The sequence below is a fragment of the Typopeltis vanoorti genome, chromosome 1 (genome assembly GCF_054136105.1).
Source record: "Typopeltis vanoorti isolate ZY-2024b chromosome 1, IOZ_Tvanoo_1.0, whole genome shotgun sequence".
Lineage (NCBI taxonomy): Eukaryota > Metazoa > Arthropoda > Arachnida > Uropygi > Thelyphonidae > Typopeltis > Typopeltis vanoorti.
The window spans coordinates 77,678,275-77,695,395 of NC_143549.1; the positions used below are offsets into that span (position 1 = coordinate 77,678,275).

Sequence of the window (17,121 nt, forward strand, 5' to 3'; positions counted from 1 at the left end):
AATAAAGACTTTTCAGTCGAAGGTGAATTTGGCAGTCTCATACGGAGAAAACGACGGGTTTTTCTCTGCTCCGGTGTCTCTGGTTTTTCAGCCGACAAAATAAGCACACTGGCGTGAAGAATAGATGAATCCACAAATATATAACACGCTATCTTCATAGCTTAGATTTTTCAGCTGTAATTTCAGCCCCAACCCAATCTCTGGCTGAATAGAAAATACTAGGATCATTCCTCCCTGAAAATAGGGAATGGGTTCCTTACACACACACACACACACACACACACACACACACACACACACACAAAAGCAAAACGCCGGGGGATTTAGGTATATATTCCAGGAGGTGTGATTCCGCGCGGTTAGCCTAGTGGCTTTGCGCTTCGCAACCATATGCCTGGGGAAGGAGTGTCCCAGGTTCGATTCCCGTTGTAGACGTGAGGAATTTGAGGATCTTCCTCAGGCATAGCCAAGTTAGCCGGTCTTGGACGCGGTCAGTAGGGTTTTTTCCGCCAGTTTATCTGGCGTTTTTCATCCCGCAAACAGGCAAACCGGCCCCGTGAACATACGCCTCTACAGTCAAAAATATATCTCCCCCCAGCGGCAGACCAGGCGACAGGTCGGTTGGGAGTAGTATTAACAAGAAGTCGCATCTAAAAGTAACACGCGGACCCTGCATAGGAAGCGGGAATAACGCGTAGAAGAAGAAGAAGATTCCAGGAGGTGTGATAATAATAATAATAATAATAATAATAGCATCTATTCAGAACTGCACCATATCGCTTTTTACCGCGTACAAAAAATAAAAATAGTAATAATAAAATTCTCATTCCGTGCGTTAAAGAATGCCTCTGTACTACTCACAATAAATATTATTGTTAAATGTTAATTTTCCGTCTTTGCAAACAAGAATCGAGTTATTCGTGTGTGAATCATATTTCCCATGGAATTTACAGATATTAATGAAATATACGTTCCTTTTTTTGAGTTTTCTGAGACACCCAAGTGAAATGACTTGATTTTAGCTACTTGTAGGTGTCAGGTGATTGCCCCGACAGTTATTTGGCACGGGACATAACAATGTTTATTCTGACACGTCACTTGTTTGGTTGGTTCTTGAAGACTGTCGTATACGCTTAGTATGCTACAGCTACCACTTGAACGTTAGTTCTGCGGGGTCAAGTTTTCCCGCGTGACGAGTGCTGTAATTAGTTTTGTGACGCATCAGAGAATTACCCACGTCCGCTTCTCTAAGTATTATAAGACAGTTTTAACAGAAGAGCTGAAACAAGCAGAAGTGTTTTTCACAATGAGGATAGCGCAGATAATCGTTGTTATTTATATTATGCTCCAGGTGGCATGGTGTGTAAAGAAAAGAGTAAGAGGCAATGATTATGATATAGAACAAAGGCACATGTATTCTGGACCTAGACGGGTAAGTTATATTTCTGTATGTGTTTAAATGCGTATTATAAATTATAATGCTAGTCTGAACTTCGTCTATCTGTACTTAAATGACAAAAAAAAAAAAAAAAAAAAAATCCACAAATATATCTCAGCTGATTTAGTCATGTAGGGGATGCGGAACAATTTTAATTAGAACCCTTTGTAATCTAAAAATAAACAAATAAAAATATATTTCTGTGTGTCTGATTGAAACTTTGCAAGAGTTATAATTATTCTTTAGTTTAATTTTGGACGATAAATACGAGTGAACTTACAATCTGTCAATCACGTTGTTCACAGTCTCCTTCGTAGCAAGCGAAGAGCCCAATGATTTCATTTTGGTTGGGCCAGTAGTTTAAAATAATTAGGTATCGAGAATATAAAGTATTAAATAGTATTAAACATTAATAATCTATTTATTAACTATACAGAAGTATAGTTATAACTGTACCAAAGAATTTTCTTTTTTTTGTAAAAAAAAAATCGAAAAAAAGCAAAAGAAGAAAAGAAAGACTAATAAGGAAATTTACTTGCTATTTTTGTTGCAAAGTCTTCCAAAATTTTATCTAATTTTAAATTTCCTCCTTCGGAATCAGATTGTGCCCAGTTGCTTCAAAGGCTTAAGGTTGGCTCTGTCCATCCAGGAAATGAACTCTCTCTCTCTCTCTCCCTATATATATATATATATATATATATATATATATATATATATATATATATATATATATATATATATATATATATATATATATATATATATATATATATATATATATAATCTAGGAATTATGATTGTATAATTTGACGGCAGTCTTTGTTGCTGTTTCTCCTCCACATTCGCAACTAGCAGTGACATCATGCTATCATATTTGATGCTGAGAGAGAAAGATAACCAATTAATAACTGAAGTAATATTTATCTTACCTTCTAGGGAAGATTCTGATCTTATCTGGCTTCGAAGTAATGTTTTTGAATCCGCGGTTTTCAAAAGTTATTGTAATAATATACCATGATAACTTGGCACTATATATGACATTGGTTAAAAAAGTGCATGAAACATGAAAATAATTGCATCTCCTGTAACCTTTTGAAAATTTACTTTGATATGTATGGTGATTAAACAGCTAATGATCGCATCCAGTTCTATGTCAGTGCACCTAAACTTAAGATGGTGAGTAAGTATTGTTTTAATCAGCACAGACCAGAAGAACAAGAACTATGACCCTTGACTCATAATATGATATGGGTTGTTTGCTTTGGAATTAACACTTAAGGGCATTTGAGGTTATCTCAACTACATACAAATGCTATCTAGATCAGGGGTAGGCAACCTCATAGCCACTGACCACATGTAGCCAGTGGACAACAGCTTTGGCCAACGGTGCTTTTGGAAAAGTTATAATTAAATTGCTTATTTCATTTGCATTATAAAATTATATTTTTGTATATTTTCATTGGTAAAATCTTATTTTCATAATTCGCATGTTTGGGAATCAACTTTTTCCAACATTTATCGCAAATTTGGTAATATGCGGCAATTGCACTGCCTCGAACAAATCGTTTTCAGCAAGTGTACCATTTGCACACTCTTGCAAACATATCAGTACTATGCAACTTCGAGTGTTTAAATTCATTTTATTTTAAAATCCATAATATGAATAATTCGAAAACGAAATAAACATTTGAAAGAATTTTTTTGCAATTTTTTGATTTTTGCATGTTACATTTCAATTCGACTTGGCAAATTCCAGTAAGGAAATTAGAAATTTTTTGTCCTTGGATAAGCGTGAATTTGAAGACCGAGACTACCCTGCCAAATGTAGAATACATAAAAGGTAAACAAAACTGTTCTATAAAAGAAATGTGTCTCAGTATTCTGACAAATGAGTCTTCCAAATTTAAAGAAAGCAATTTCAAAATTATTTTCCATGTTTGGAGCAACTGTATATGGGTAATGCGAGTTAACATTTTCTATGCTAGATTTCCTCAAGTCCAGTACGGATCTTGACTTACTGACATAAATTTAGAGGCAGAGCTAAGATGCCCATTGAGCATAAGATATTCAGCCAAATTTCATGAAACTTGTTGATGAAACCCTCATCAATTTTCACATGGAAGATAAGCTGAAATGCAATTATTTTGATTAAACTCTCACGTTTCGATTATTGATTAATTTACTTTTGCATAATGTAGCCAACGTTGCTTTCATTTGGCACAGTTGTGGCCACTATACCCATCCCCTGATCTAGATTATACTCAGTCGTTTTAATGGATCAACCGTCGATTACGCGCAAATACTGAGACATTATCTTTTGCATTTGAACATGAGCGATCAGAGCAGTTGTTAATGTTATGGTCTTATCCCAATAACCAGAAGAAATTTCTGCTGGACAAGATGCCGTGATTCGCTCTTAACACCATTTGTTACTCACTATGACTTGATCTAAAACTTTTAAATCAAATTCCTTTTGGAGATGAAGATGTCGTAGACGTGTTGGCCTCCAAAAGAAATCGAAGGTAGGCGGTTTGTAGAAATGAACTGAACTGCTGGCATTAGCATAAAAAAAAATAATAAAAAAAGTGTTTAACTTTCAAGAAACCACCAAGAATAGGCTGATCTCCACTCGGGAATCTGAGAATGTACTTTTTTTTTTTTTTTTGTGATGAATCCGACCTACAGGTCTCTCACATCTCTGCATATACATCTTTCTGTGTAAAGGTGAATGCTTGTCTGAGATAAACATTTGCGTTGGTTACCTAACTACCAAGTTTTGCACGGTCTCCTATTCGGTTGGCATATTTGGTGAGGAAATCAGAGTTTCCGGCCGAAACCGCTATCTTACCTCCGTATGAGATCCAACTCACCTTTAGTTCAAAATCCATTAAATTTTTCTCATGGGCAGAGAATTAAAATCTAAGTCTGCAAAATAAAAAAAAAAAGGGTATAGAATGGATAGACATTGATATGAAACTTTGATATGGGGGACAACAAATGCTTGTTGCCAGGAAAAGGACCCTAAGGAAAACCGAATCTAGGCGGATTGATGAATAAGAAGTACTTTAGAATACTGAAATATAAGATCTGGACTTGTGAGTTGCAAAATTTGTACAAGAAACGTGATAGAAACAAGCTGGGGAAGCGATCTTATAAAAATAGATGCAATGTTGTTGTTTTTTTTCGGTATTTAGTAATAGCAAAGAAAAAGCAAAAAAAAAGAGGGTCCTGTCTGGATGTTAAGTGGGTGCATTTGAACGTAAACGAATTGAAGAAGAGTGATGTTCTATGTAAATATTTCTACATAGGTGAGATTCCGCTACATATCTTTCCAACCAAAGACATTCTTTTTCACTAACCTACAGAGGAGGCTTTTCTGTAGCTAATAAATGATAATGTAAAGTAGTGTGAGAACTGTTATAAACATTAAAAAATGATAATCTAAATTAGTGCGAGCACTGTTACAAACATGTTAAAGTATCGTATAGTTTATTATTATTATTATTTTAAATATGAAATATGATGATGCAGAGACATGATGCTGTGGTCTCCATATTGGTTAACCTTTTTTAATAACAAAGGTTACTATATCTGGCGTTGGAAAGCCAGATATAATAATGAGGAGAGATTTTGATGTTCAGGTAGTGGGTACTGGGCGCTCACTTACCTATTGCCATAAGAACATGGTTCAGTACTACGAGCGAAATGCTGACCTTGCCAGGCAAATAGAAGAGGAGAGGAGTTTGGGACGGCTCTTCGTTTTACCAGCGCCACCATCTCTCTCTCTCTCTCTCTCTCTCTCTCTCTCTCTCTCTCTCTCTATGAGCGGCGTGTGGAGTGCCGCTAGCTATAGAGACTTGTTTATTTAAGAGTGATGTTAAAGTTATTTCTTTGAGGGCTCTGCAAGGTACACTTGTGGCCTGGCGTTACCATCAGCGCATGACAAATAGGATACCAAGGACTGGCGTCGGGTGATACCCTTGTAATGAATAATATATGCACGTAAACACAAGAAAGATATTTAATTAACCAAATATTTCGGTCTGGAAATAGCAGACCATCTTCAGTGGTCCTACAAGAACAGTTAAAAAAAAAAATACAAGGTGGAATACTAACAATAGATCATTTAAAAATAGAACAAGCCGCGGAATGTTATATCACTAAGTATTAAAGGGAATATGTTTAAGCAGAGACATGATTGATTTAAAGATATTAATTAATAATATTAAATAACATAAAATTAATATGAATTAATGAGTTATCCTGATTAGACTTTCCCAGATTTTTTTATATAGATATACATTCATTGCGATTCAGGTTAGGACGATGGAGTAAGGCCTCTACGCTTTCTTTGAATAAACGTTCAAATTTATAACGGGATCTATGTAGGAGGCGAGTTTTTGACCAAAGGATGTTGTGGTTAGTTTCAATCCCGTGGTGAGCCAATCCAGATTTTTCAGGTTTGTTGTGATGAATGGAGGATTGATGTTCTTGGATTCTTTTTTTTTCAAGAGAACGTCCAGTTTGTCCAAAATAGGAGAGATCAAAGTTGCAGGGAATTTGATAAACTCCAGGCAGAGATATAGTTGAGCGTTTGTCTTTAGGAGAAGGAAAATGGGAAGATAATTTGTTAATAGGTGAATACGTAGCTGATAACTCATATTTCTTCAGAATTCTTGCGATAGGTTCTGAAATCCCGGAGATGTAAGGAATTGGAACTCGAAGTATTGAATCTTCGTTGTTTTGTGGTGGATTATAAGAATCGAGAAGATGTTGAGTACTCTTTTCGGAAAAGACATTGAGTTTCATGTGTTGTTAGATAGTAGAAAGTTCTTTCTGTAGAAAATTAGAAGTAGAACAATTAGTTTTGGCTCTTCTGATTAGACATTTTATGATTCCTGTTTTTTGACAAGGACGATGGGCTGATTCTTTAAGAATATAACGACCTGTGAACGTTGGTTTCCTGTAAACTGTAGTTGTAAGAGTATTTGAAGGTGACCGGATGAGGAGAACGTCTGAAAAAGATAACTGGTTGTTTTCTTCCATTTCCATAGTAAACTTTATACGATGATGTACGGAATTGATACTGTTTAAAAAAGAAGGTAAGGAGTTTTTGTTGTGCGGTCATACAGTAAAAATGTCATCTATATATCTTACCCAAAAGGATGGTTGAGGGAAAATAGATGAGAAGAGGATTTTTCTAGATGTTCTAAATAAAAGTTGGCTAAAGCTGAAGAGAGAGGACTTCCCATGGCCGTTTCTTCTACTTGGCTGTAAAATTTGTTTTGACATAAGAGATATCCACCTTGTATTTTTTTTTTTTAACTGTTCTTGTAGTGTCACTGAAGATGGTCTGCTATTTCCAGACCGAAATATTTGGTTAATTAAATATCTTTCTTGTGTTTACGTGCATATATTATTCAGTCTTTATGTCACAAGTATCCTTAAAACATCATACCCTTGTAATCTTTCTTATGTAAAGGCTTCGGCCTTCTTAAGTCCTTTTGGACGGTACGCAAGAATAGTACTGCTCTATCAGTACGAAGTATAAAAAAATAAAAATAGTGTGAGCACTGTTATTACAAATATTAAAGTATCGTATAGTTTATTATTATTATTACTTTTTACCAAAAGTTTTAGAGTTATGAAAGGCAATTACTTTTCATATATATTGAATAGGCAGAATGCGTAAAAGAACGATCATGATATTCAGTGCTTGAAGTAGGACAGGATGCCATTCTACGTCTATTTGGAAAGTCCTTGGATTAATCTAGCCGTCTTGTTTTACAAGTTCCGCCTTGTGTCCTGGTTTCGAGATGTCGGAATCAAGTCATCCCTAATAATATACAAACAAAAAAAAAAAAAAAAATCTCTCAAAATGATTTTAATAAAGGGTGTCTGTTTACCAAGTTAGCAGGCGATAATTAGACCTTTGAATTTTTAAGATAATTTTAACAGAACTTTAAAATTTTAAAGGATTTGTAAACGGTAAAATATCCTAAATCCCATCTCTCTCTCTCTCTCTCTCTCTGAAATAAATCTTATATGCTTTCAAAAACAATATAATGTACCTGACTGCGATTCGGGATTTCAAAAAAAAAAAAAGAAAAGAAAGAAAGAAAAAAAAAAGGGCAAAAATGTACCTAATCCAGTGAAATCTCAATTCAATGTTATTTAATGAATACTTTGGTTGTTGTTTGCAGTAAAGAAAACACTACTTTGGAGTTATTTATTTCATATAACATAGCAAGGGGGGGAGAGAAAGTCAGAATGAATCCAATAATCAAGCTCCCAATAGAATTCTTCTATTATGAACTAAAAATAATTCTCGCTAGCATTTGATTTTCTCACCCCATGAATGTAAAAATGTTGCAATCATATATATTATTTACAATTCACACGTTGAACCTGTAAAAATTGTCTTTTTTTATTTAGATTACTTTTACTTTGCTACGCTAATCCTAAACATACATATATAATTTTAATTGTTTTTTAATTTTTATATTCGGAATAAATTTTATTAGATTAATATAACATAAGTATTCGCAAAAACAAACAAACAAAAAAGAAAACGTAACCTTAGAAATTGTGCCGCGAAGTAGTGCACAAGAAAGTGAGCGTGACTCTTCTGAATCGTGAGTGGAATGTGTTGGCCTGTTGAAGTGATAAGTGCACCGATATTGAATCAGTTGAATGAGGTGTGATTGACATCATCTCTGCTAAATTGCTTTCCTACTGTTATCTCCCTTGATCAGTCTTCACTCCAAAATGTGACTGTATGATAATTATAAACTGTGTTCATGAAAAATATCCTGGGTATCTATCTGATAAGCACCCTTAACAATTTATGTCTCAATCATATCGCTCCTCCTTTCCTCTGCCTATTTACTAGAGTCTATAATTTATCGCTCAATCTGTTTTCATAGAATACCATATTAAATAGTTTTGTTTGTTTCATGACTATGACAAGTTTATTTACTGTCACTTTCTCTCTCGAAAGGTTAGTAACTCATAGCACATTTAGTACCATGAGATATGCATGATACGTGATTGCTGTCATGTTTCCATGTCGTATATCTAAACACTCCTTTTCCTCTTCTCTGGGGCTTGGTGATTTCATTTCTTTGTACGTGTGTGTGTGTGTGTGTGTGTGTGTGTGTGTGTGTGTGTGTGTGTGTGTGTGTGTGTGTGTGTGTGTGTGTGTGTGTGTGTGTGTGTGTGTGCGCGCGCGCGCGCGCGCGCGTGCATTTTCCTCCCAATAGTAACCCTACCAGGAGGTAATTTATTCCTACATGCTCCATTGCATTACAATGCTTATATTACATGTAGTTACAAGTACTGAATAACATTTCTATTTTTGTATCAATCATATTTACATTTATATTTTTATATACATATATTAACACTATATAGTATAATTCACATAATATCAGTGTTTTTGTTAGATCACAAGGACTGGAAATTGATTTTATTTGCAAATTTAGTTAATTCTATGTGATCTTGTTCGATAAGTATCTGTTTTGACACTGGTCACTTGTCTCCGGAAGTGATGACGTGTTGTATTAGGGGCATCCGCATGGAGTCCAATAGCTGACAGTCGTAGAGTATGTGGTCAACAGTCTGTTGATGGTGTGGACTGCAGATGCATGATGGTGATTCCAGGATATGAAATCTGTGTAGATAGTGTCTTAGTTTTCCATGTCCCATTAGTCGTGTGTTAAACCTGGAGAAATTGTGTGTTTTTTAAACCGGAGTCTGCTTCTGATGTTACGAAATAATTCTTTTGTTGCTGATCCGTTTTTTGATGTTTTCCATTCTTCTTTCCACATGTCTAGGCTTTTCTCTTCTGCAAGTGCTTTTATAGCAGATTTCGGGATTTTCTGATAACTTGTTTCTAGCTGCTTCTTTAGCCAACTGATCCACTCTCTCGTTTCCTGCTAGAGTGAGATTTCGAACCAAATTTCGTATCTGTTCTTTTAATGCAATATGGTTGTTCTGTTTTTTTATGCCGTCTATAGTGCTTCTACTATCACTGTAAATTGTTGCTGTCTTTTGATGAGAGGTGTTGAGTTCTAATTCGTGGAGATATGTAAGTGACTGAACTATAGCAAGTTGTTCTGCTTGGTTGTTGGAACAGAGAGGATGCAGTCTCAAGCAGCGTTCTTGTATAATGGACTGTCTGTTGTATGCAGTGAAAGAACAACCGACGTTCCTTTCGGTTTTGCTTCTGTCAATGTATATTTCGAATTCGTCACTTTCAGAGCTTTCCTTCTCTTTAATATTTGTTTTATTTGCTGGGTGAGGTCACTTACTGTAGTGAAGCTGACGTTCGTAGCTATTTGGATCGATGTTGTAACTTTCGATAGATCTTCCGGAAGTGACTAGTATGTCACTTCCGGAAGATCTATCGAAAGGTGTTAGAGCTGCAATAACGCAAGCTGCCTCGAAAGATATTGTCCTGTATCCTTTAATTATGCGTATGGCTATAAGACATTGAACTCTGTTTAGTTTTTGTCGGTTTATCTTTGATTTTAGTGTGTTCCCAGGCAGGTGCAGCATAAGATATCAGTGGTATATATCGTTTTCAGCGCTCGTTGGCCTAATCCCCACTTAATCCTTGAAAACTTAGCTAGGAGGTTTACTATTTGTAAGCTTTTGTGTGTGTGTGTGTGTGTGTGTGTGTGTGTGTGTGTGTGTGTGTGTGTGTGTGTGTGTGTGTGTGTGTGTGTGTGTGTGTGTGTGTGTGTGTGTGTGTGTGTGTGTGTGTGTGTGTGTGTGTGTGTGTGTGAAATGATGATGAAAACTTAAAAGCCTGTTATCTCGAACCAAAGGAATAAAGTAATCTCCACCATGCCCTGACTTCAAATTCTCTTAAACTGTATTTTTTTTACCCGTGATATGATCTTAAAAACATGGTCTTATAACGGCGTATACATTCGGATAAAAAAAAGATAACTATTGCAAGTGTTTATACTGCAGTATCGATGTTTTCCCATTCTTTAGGTATTATAAAATGGTAGGAGAAAGGAACATAACATTTAATAAAGAAGACTGCTTTAAATGTAGAAGAGATGGTTTCTTTAATTACCATATGAAAGAGGTTCCTTTATTTAACACTTTCATTGCCAAGCTGAAAATTGGAATTTCGTGTGGTGGCCAAATTTTTTTTATTTTTTTATTTAGTTAGCGACGTCAACGCGATAATGCGTGATCGGCCGTTTGGTGAGAACTCGCATCCCGCGATATCGCGTGATTGGCAATGAACATGTTAAAAAGGAAGGTAAAGAGAAAACACTATCTGCGATTCCCAAACATATCATTAGTTCCTTTGTTGCTATTTAGGCCTTCGTCTCTCTCTCATTTCTCAAAGTATTTTTTGGAACTCTATGTTCCTACTTACATCAACATAATTTGGTGCAAATTTTGAATTTATTTTGAAAAAAAAAAAAAAAAAAATCCCATGTTTTCTATTGGTTTTAAGCAGTGGAGTAATGCTAAATAAAAAAATACAAGTGCCCGAGCACAAAGAGATTTTACTCACCTTCACGCCTCGCTTACTCTTCCCTCTAACATTTCTTAGAAACCTAAAATTAAAAAAATAAAATAAAATAATAATAATAATAAAAATAAAAATCGGGGTTAAAAAAAAAATGTACCGGAGCGCCGACTCCTGGCCCTCCTACTCCAATGCAGGAGGTATTGGAGGTATTTTACGTATTGCTCCTGTTGGAGCAATACTTGAAAGCATTGCCTTCCTGCTCCACTGACTGTAAGTAATCAAACTCCCAGAATTATTAGATTCTGCGAACGACAAGAATTCCAGGATTCTCCCCCCCCCCTTCCTTAGTGTCTGGTAAACTGAAAGGTCTTTGGCTTGGAGAACACAGAGTACTTCCCTCTTGTTTAATCATCATATTGCAGTGTCTAATTGATCCCTTTGTACCTCTAATTTCATTTGCTTACCTCAAGCGGTCTTTTACATTCCAAGAAGACGATGTAATCATCTTACACAATATGACCTCCCTAAGTCTTTTCTGCCTGAGTAGGAAGTTGAGATTATCAGAAGTTTTTGGGTATGCTACAAAAATAAATAAATAAAAAAGTATCCGCTTTCGCCAATTCTTAAAAGATTTCACCGAGGGAAAATTTTGTAAGTGAATCTGTAAGTAAATTTAACGCAACAGTATTTTATAAGTAAATTTAGCGGAATGGTTTAAACAAATATGGTACAACACACTTTTAAGACATAATACAACACACAATTTAATGCATAATAGCGTAGAATTGTTAGAAATATATTTCTGTGGGTGCAATAATAATTACAGCAGACGATGTACCTTCTTGAGTTATCAGAAGTAAACATATACTTCAGCAAAGTTGAGTTTGTACATGAAACAAAGGCAATGTTATATTCCGACAAAGAGCAATGACTTCTCCACGAATACGACCGCTAATGTATTTGTTCATTTTTATTTCTCTTTGTAATACTGTATACTTGAAGTCCCCAAACGTTTACAGCTAGCGCCCTCTTTGAACAGTTGCCTTAAGCTTCACTTCGCCTTTCGTCTTTTAATAATTATAAAAGAATGGTAATTTAAATTAATATTTGTATTAATTTATTAATAAATTGTTTGTTTGTTTCATTCTTTCTTTCTTTAATACTTGTGTGAGTTTGAGTATTTGTCTTGCTCACAAAAATCACGAGGTTCATCTGTAATTTTAAAATATGTGGTATGAAAATGACTTTATTAATTAAGAATTGTTAATTTGTTAGGTCTCATGCCATGTCAGCTGGAAATTAGCTGTGTACACTGCTTTAATAAGAATATTTTAGAGTGTTAAAAACAAAGGCAATGTTTTACCGCAGGAGCTGTATGTAATAGATCTACATGGCGGCATAAGAAAGGTTGTTTATGAAACTTTGTGATCTCCCTATTGTTTAATTCATGTATATTTCATAGTAATGTAAATAAAATGTGTTTTGATTTTTTTTTTTTTTTTTTTTTAAGGAATGTTGCCTGATTGTTTATTTTTACAACTGCACTGTTCCTAAATAAAACGGACTTATGAGCGGGAAACTAAGTGAGATAGCCGAAGCGTAAAGTTAAGTAAAAGAATAGACCATGACTGTTTGTGTAAAGTTTTATTGAAGGAATTTGTGTTAGAGAGAGAAATCTGCTGGCCGTATTATTGAGTTTTATGCTAATTAAATGATATTAGTGGGGCAGTCTAAATTAAATAAATTTTCTAGTATCTCAAGCATAAGACTCGTAGTGCGAAGGGTAGATAAACATAGTACGTAATAATATAAACAAGAAAGATTCAGAGAGAGAAAGCGCGCGCACAGCTAAATTAGAATAACGGCATATAAAGATATTGATAATATAGAAAGTATAGAGAAAAAATAAAGACACTTGAAATAAAGAGAAATTAACAGCATATGATTACAATGGCGCAGCATGCGTTTACACAGCATCGAACGATTGTTCCCTTTCCAACTAGTAATTGCGCACAGACTTGCTTAACTTTTTGCGTACGCCATTAGTAGCGGAGACTCTACCAATCGACCAACCTTTGCTGGCTACCCTTATACTATATATTAGTCTAAAACAATGTGAATTCTACGGTCGATTTTCGTACGTTGCTCATTTTTATTTTACCTTTCAGACAAACAAGGGATTAGGTACCCACTGCACCTCCAGTGATGACTGTTCCAGTGGATGCTGTTTGATGAATCGAAGTACTGGACAACGTCTTTGTAAACCGAAAGCTGAAAAAAATCAACCATGCAACAGTGGCCAAATAAAACTGAACGTGTATGTTGATCACTGTCCATGCATAAAAGGCAACAGTAAGTAAATGTTTATGCTGTTCTCTATCTATCTATCTATCTTTTGTATACAACTTCTCGAAGGCGCAACTTTTAAGTACCAACTAAAAGTTCTTATTGGTTGTTAGACTTCCGATTCCATTTTTAAAATGGGGGGAGGAAACTATTTGAAATCGGTCGGTTGGAGATGCGCATCGCGTGCTATTTGCACAAAATTTAATGTACATCCATTTGTTCAAGCACGCCAAACATGTACTGTACGCAACCCGAAAAATTACGATTTCTGACGAAACGAAGTCGGTCGTAAAAGCTTTTTTCTTTTTAAATTAAATTCACATCATAAACAGCACACGAAGATTGCCACAATTAGCGGCAATCAGCCCACTAGTATTATTTTCTGTTAACTGCGTGTGTTTCTCTTGTCTGAATGTGGGAAGAAATTCAAGCAAATCGATAAGAAAACAATAGGGCTAGGGGAAAGAAAAAAAAACTGCTATCGCCTTTTTTTTTTTTTTTTTGTGGAACATGCTAACCTTCTGTACGACTTCGGATGCCCATCAAAAGCATTTCACTATATGAGTTAAATTAAACACCCCGTAATGCAGTTACTCCGGAAAAAAAGAGTTCTGTATGGATTTTATACTGAACTGAATCACTCTGAAGTAAAAATAAATAAAATGAATCAAATTTATAAACTTTATTCATCATGTTGTCATTCACATTATTCAATACTGATGGTATGTTATTTTTTTAAATAAAACATTTGCATTTAAAATACTAGCATTCTTTTATGGAGATATGGCGTATAATAATCTAGTATTCCACTTCAACATTTATTCTAACCATTTACATATATGAAACCAGAGAAATGAAGTAATGTCTCTTGTTACATGCATAATTAATAATTATTTTAATATAATATTATGAAGAAGTGAAAGAAAGTCATCTGCTAAAAATCTATATAAGTGAAAAATGTAGGCGTTTGTATAGCTGCGATAACATTAAGCAAGCTTAAGCGTTGGTGTTGGCGTCCTACTTCTAAAAGTGGACAGAATGACGTTTGGAGTAACAAATCTCATATACTAGACCAGTTCGTGAAAGGAAGTCCTGTCACATTGCCAATTATTTTACAATTAATTCCATATATTGAAGTCCAATGATCCGATTAATATGTTACTATTTCAAACATTAAAAGAAAGAGTTATAATACAGTAACTATTATTTTGAATTAATTAAAAATATAAATGTGAATTGTGAAGGTGAATGACTAAATTAGAGCAAGTAAAATAATATTCAGTCAGCCTCGGTTATTCCAGCTTTGGTTCTAATGTATTTTAACAGTAAACTAACCTTGATTATAAAGTATACTGCTCAAAACAATTAGGGGATACTTTGGTTTTCTTGTAAATTATAAAGTTATAAAAACAATTTACAAATGTAACACATTTATTTTAAAATATTCTTAATATACAACAGTGTAGAACACGCAACTGCGTACAAAATCATGTTAAGACTTGTCGAAACTTGTTTTAGCCGTATTAGCATGTGGATGGGGGGGGATAAAAGCCTGGCTTGTTGCGCTCACTTCCACAGTGCATATTATCACTTCAATTGTAAACTTGCGTCAACTACCATCCATTATTTTGTTTAAAATGGCAGAGCAATATGATATCCCGGAATTCATGGCCTGGAGAGAGCCATTGGTCGATTAGAAGCTGGACAAACGCTCAAGCATGTCGTATATATCTCAAAGCGTAATTTTGAGACTTTGGAATCGCTTTCTGGAGACGGGAAATGTTTGCCGAAGACAAGGTCAAGGGTCGATCATCATCAACAACTCCAAGAGACGATCACTATTTATCATTACTTGCCAGAAGAACATGCCTGAGATGCTTTAGGTACACGTGTTTCTGTTCGATTGGTGCCACCACGATCTCTTCAAGAGCTCAAAATTGCTCTCACAGAAGAGTGGGGAAATATCCCAAGAACTGTTGGATCATCTCATCCGGTCCATGCAATCAAGATGTACTGCTGTTTTTGGTTGTTAATGGAAACCATACGCTTATTAAAAATTAACAAAAGCGTTTTTGGCTGTTCTTGTTAAAATTATTTCACGCTAAAATGTATAATTTGTTAAATTTGTAATAATAAATATCGATTATTTAAACAATATCTCATCAATTACACCCTATCCATAAGCAAAAAATATTTATTCATGTATAAAGTACCCAACCGTTATAATTATTTGCAGAAATTTATAATTATCCGACAGAAACTAAAATATTCCCTAATTGTTTTGAGCAGTGTGTATCCAAATTCTGCAAAAATCGCAGGCATTAAGATGTGTCGGTCAGGTTTAAAAACTGGTTATCATTATTGTTATTATTATTATAATTACTATTATTATATGAATCATATGCTTTCTTAATTGCGTGGTGACTGTAGTCTATGGAGATGATTAGGATAAAAATCAGAGCTGCGCCTAGACCCTTTGTCTCACAAACATAAAACCGATCTCGAACAACACATCTGGTAATAATAGTTACATATACTGCAAAAGTAGAAAGTATGATTTGGGATCATTTCATTTGCGTGTCCGTATTGTGACCCTTCTGCTGCTGTTTTAATATGTTGTGATTGATATCAGTAATGATCCTATCTATAACTTCAAGTTTCTGCTCTAGTGTTAACCATTTACGTTCGTTAGGTTCGCAATTCCTCTTCCCACTCATAATTGTTCACAAAAGGATACTCGTATGTAATAAAAAAATAAATAAATAAAAATTCTAGCACCGACTTTCCTGTAGCAAAACTAAAATAATACTAACGCGTGCATCGATACAGTTGTTACTGCGGTATGTTAAATCACTACGTATTTATAAAACACGTAGTGATTTAAATCAGTACATATTTAGTCAAGTCGGAATGTCAGTACAATTCAAAATCCGCGCGCGAGGCGTTGCTGTTATTTAATATTTCATTAGGTGATAAACCATACAATCCTTTCAAAAGTTTATTAACTTCTTTCTCCTGTTTACTAGTGCATATGAATCATTTTAATTTTAATATTTTTACATTATTTATCGATTGAATTTTCTCACAAAGTATTACGCTTTGTGTTTATGTTTGTAGTTCATATGTTAATTTCACTATTTTATCTTTCAGGTTTCTGTTCACCGAATGGTGTCTGCTTGAAATGAAAACTATCGTCTGCTTTCTGATTTACTAACTTACTAATTACTCAAAATGCTCATATATTACAAGTGTTCAATGGAATGTACATTTATTTAAGTTTTACAAAATAAAAGAAAAGTTAACAGACTTTTTTTTTTTAATTCTAAGTTCACTAAACATTGGTGACAGATTTTCATAATTTTGGTTAGGTAATTTTCATGGCAGAAGAAATTTTGGGTTGAGTTAGATTAGTTGGAACTAAGAAAGAAGTAACTAAGGCTATATTATATATAGCTTTGGTTGTAGTGTCGTGTGATTTATGTAACCTGCTACAAAATTCATTGTAGCAGGTTACATAAATAACCTGCTACAATGTAACTAAATCTGCGTAGAGTGGGGGACAATGTGTTAAACACGTATTATGAAATAGAGAAGTGTCTCATCTATTTAGTTTTTGCATCTTTGTGTTTGCTCAGTAAATTTGGAAGAAGAGGACAAGGCTTACCTCCTTCGACTGCAATCATACAATCCACAAAAGCTCTGACAGAAAACGAGACATTCAGTAGATCGTCAGCACTTTTCCCATTATAAATATGAGCAAAAAAGTCAAATTATATATTAAACACATTTCTATATCGGTGTCCTAAACACGTCAGTTCACACTTCACTCACGCAAAAT

General features: G+C 34.7%; 1 protein-coding gene across 1 annotated transcript; it reads left to right on the top strand.

The window, feature by feature from the left end:
• Positions 1 to 1,159: 1,159 nt before the first annotated feature.
• Positions 1,160 to 16,589, top strand: LOC150110113 (uncharacterized). The gene is made up of 3 exons (XM_090391509.1): positions 1,160 to 1,432; positions 13,106 to 13,289; positions 16,434 to 16,589. Exons 1-3 carry the CDS (start codon positions 1,307 to 1,309, stop codon positions 16,466 to 16,468), a joined length of 345 nt encoding a protein of 114 aa, XP_090247635.1. The 5' UTR covers positions 1,160 to 1,306; the 3' UTR covers positions 16,469 to 16,589.
• The last annotated feature ends 532 nt before the right edge of the window (positions 16,590 to 17,121 follow it).

Bases quoted from the DNA above. Each gene is read 5' to 3' on its own strand.
- LOC150110113 (XM_090391509.1), top strand. From the start codon at position 1,307: ATGAGGATAGCGCAGATAATCGTTGTTATTTATATTATGCTCCAGGTG. The intron at 1,433-13,105 runs GTAAGTTATATT...TTTACCTTTCAG, and splicing joins TGTATTCTGGACCTAGACGG to ACAAACAAGGGATTAGGTAC. The intron at 13,290-16,433 runs GTAAGTAAATGT...TTTATCTTTCAG, and splicing joins TCCATGCATAAAAGGCAACA to GTTTCTGTTCACCGAATGGT.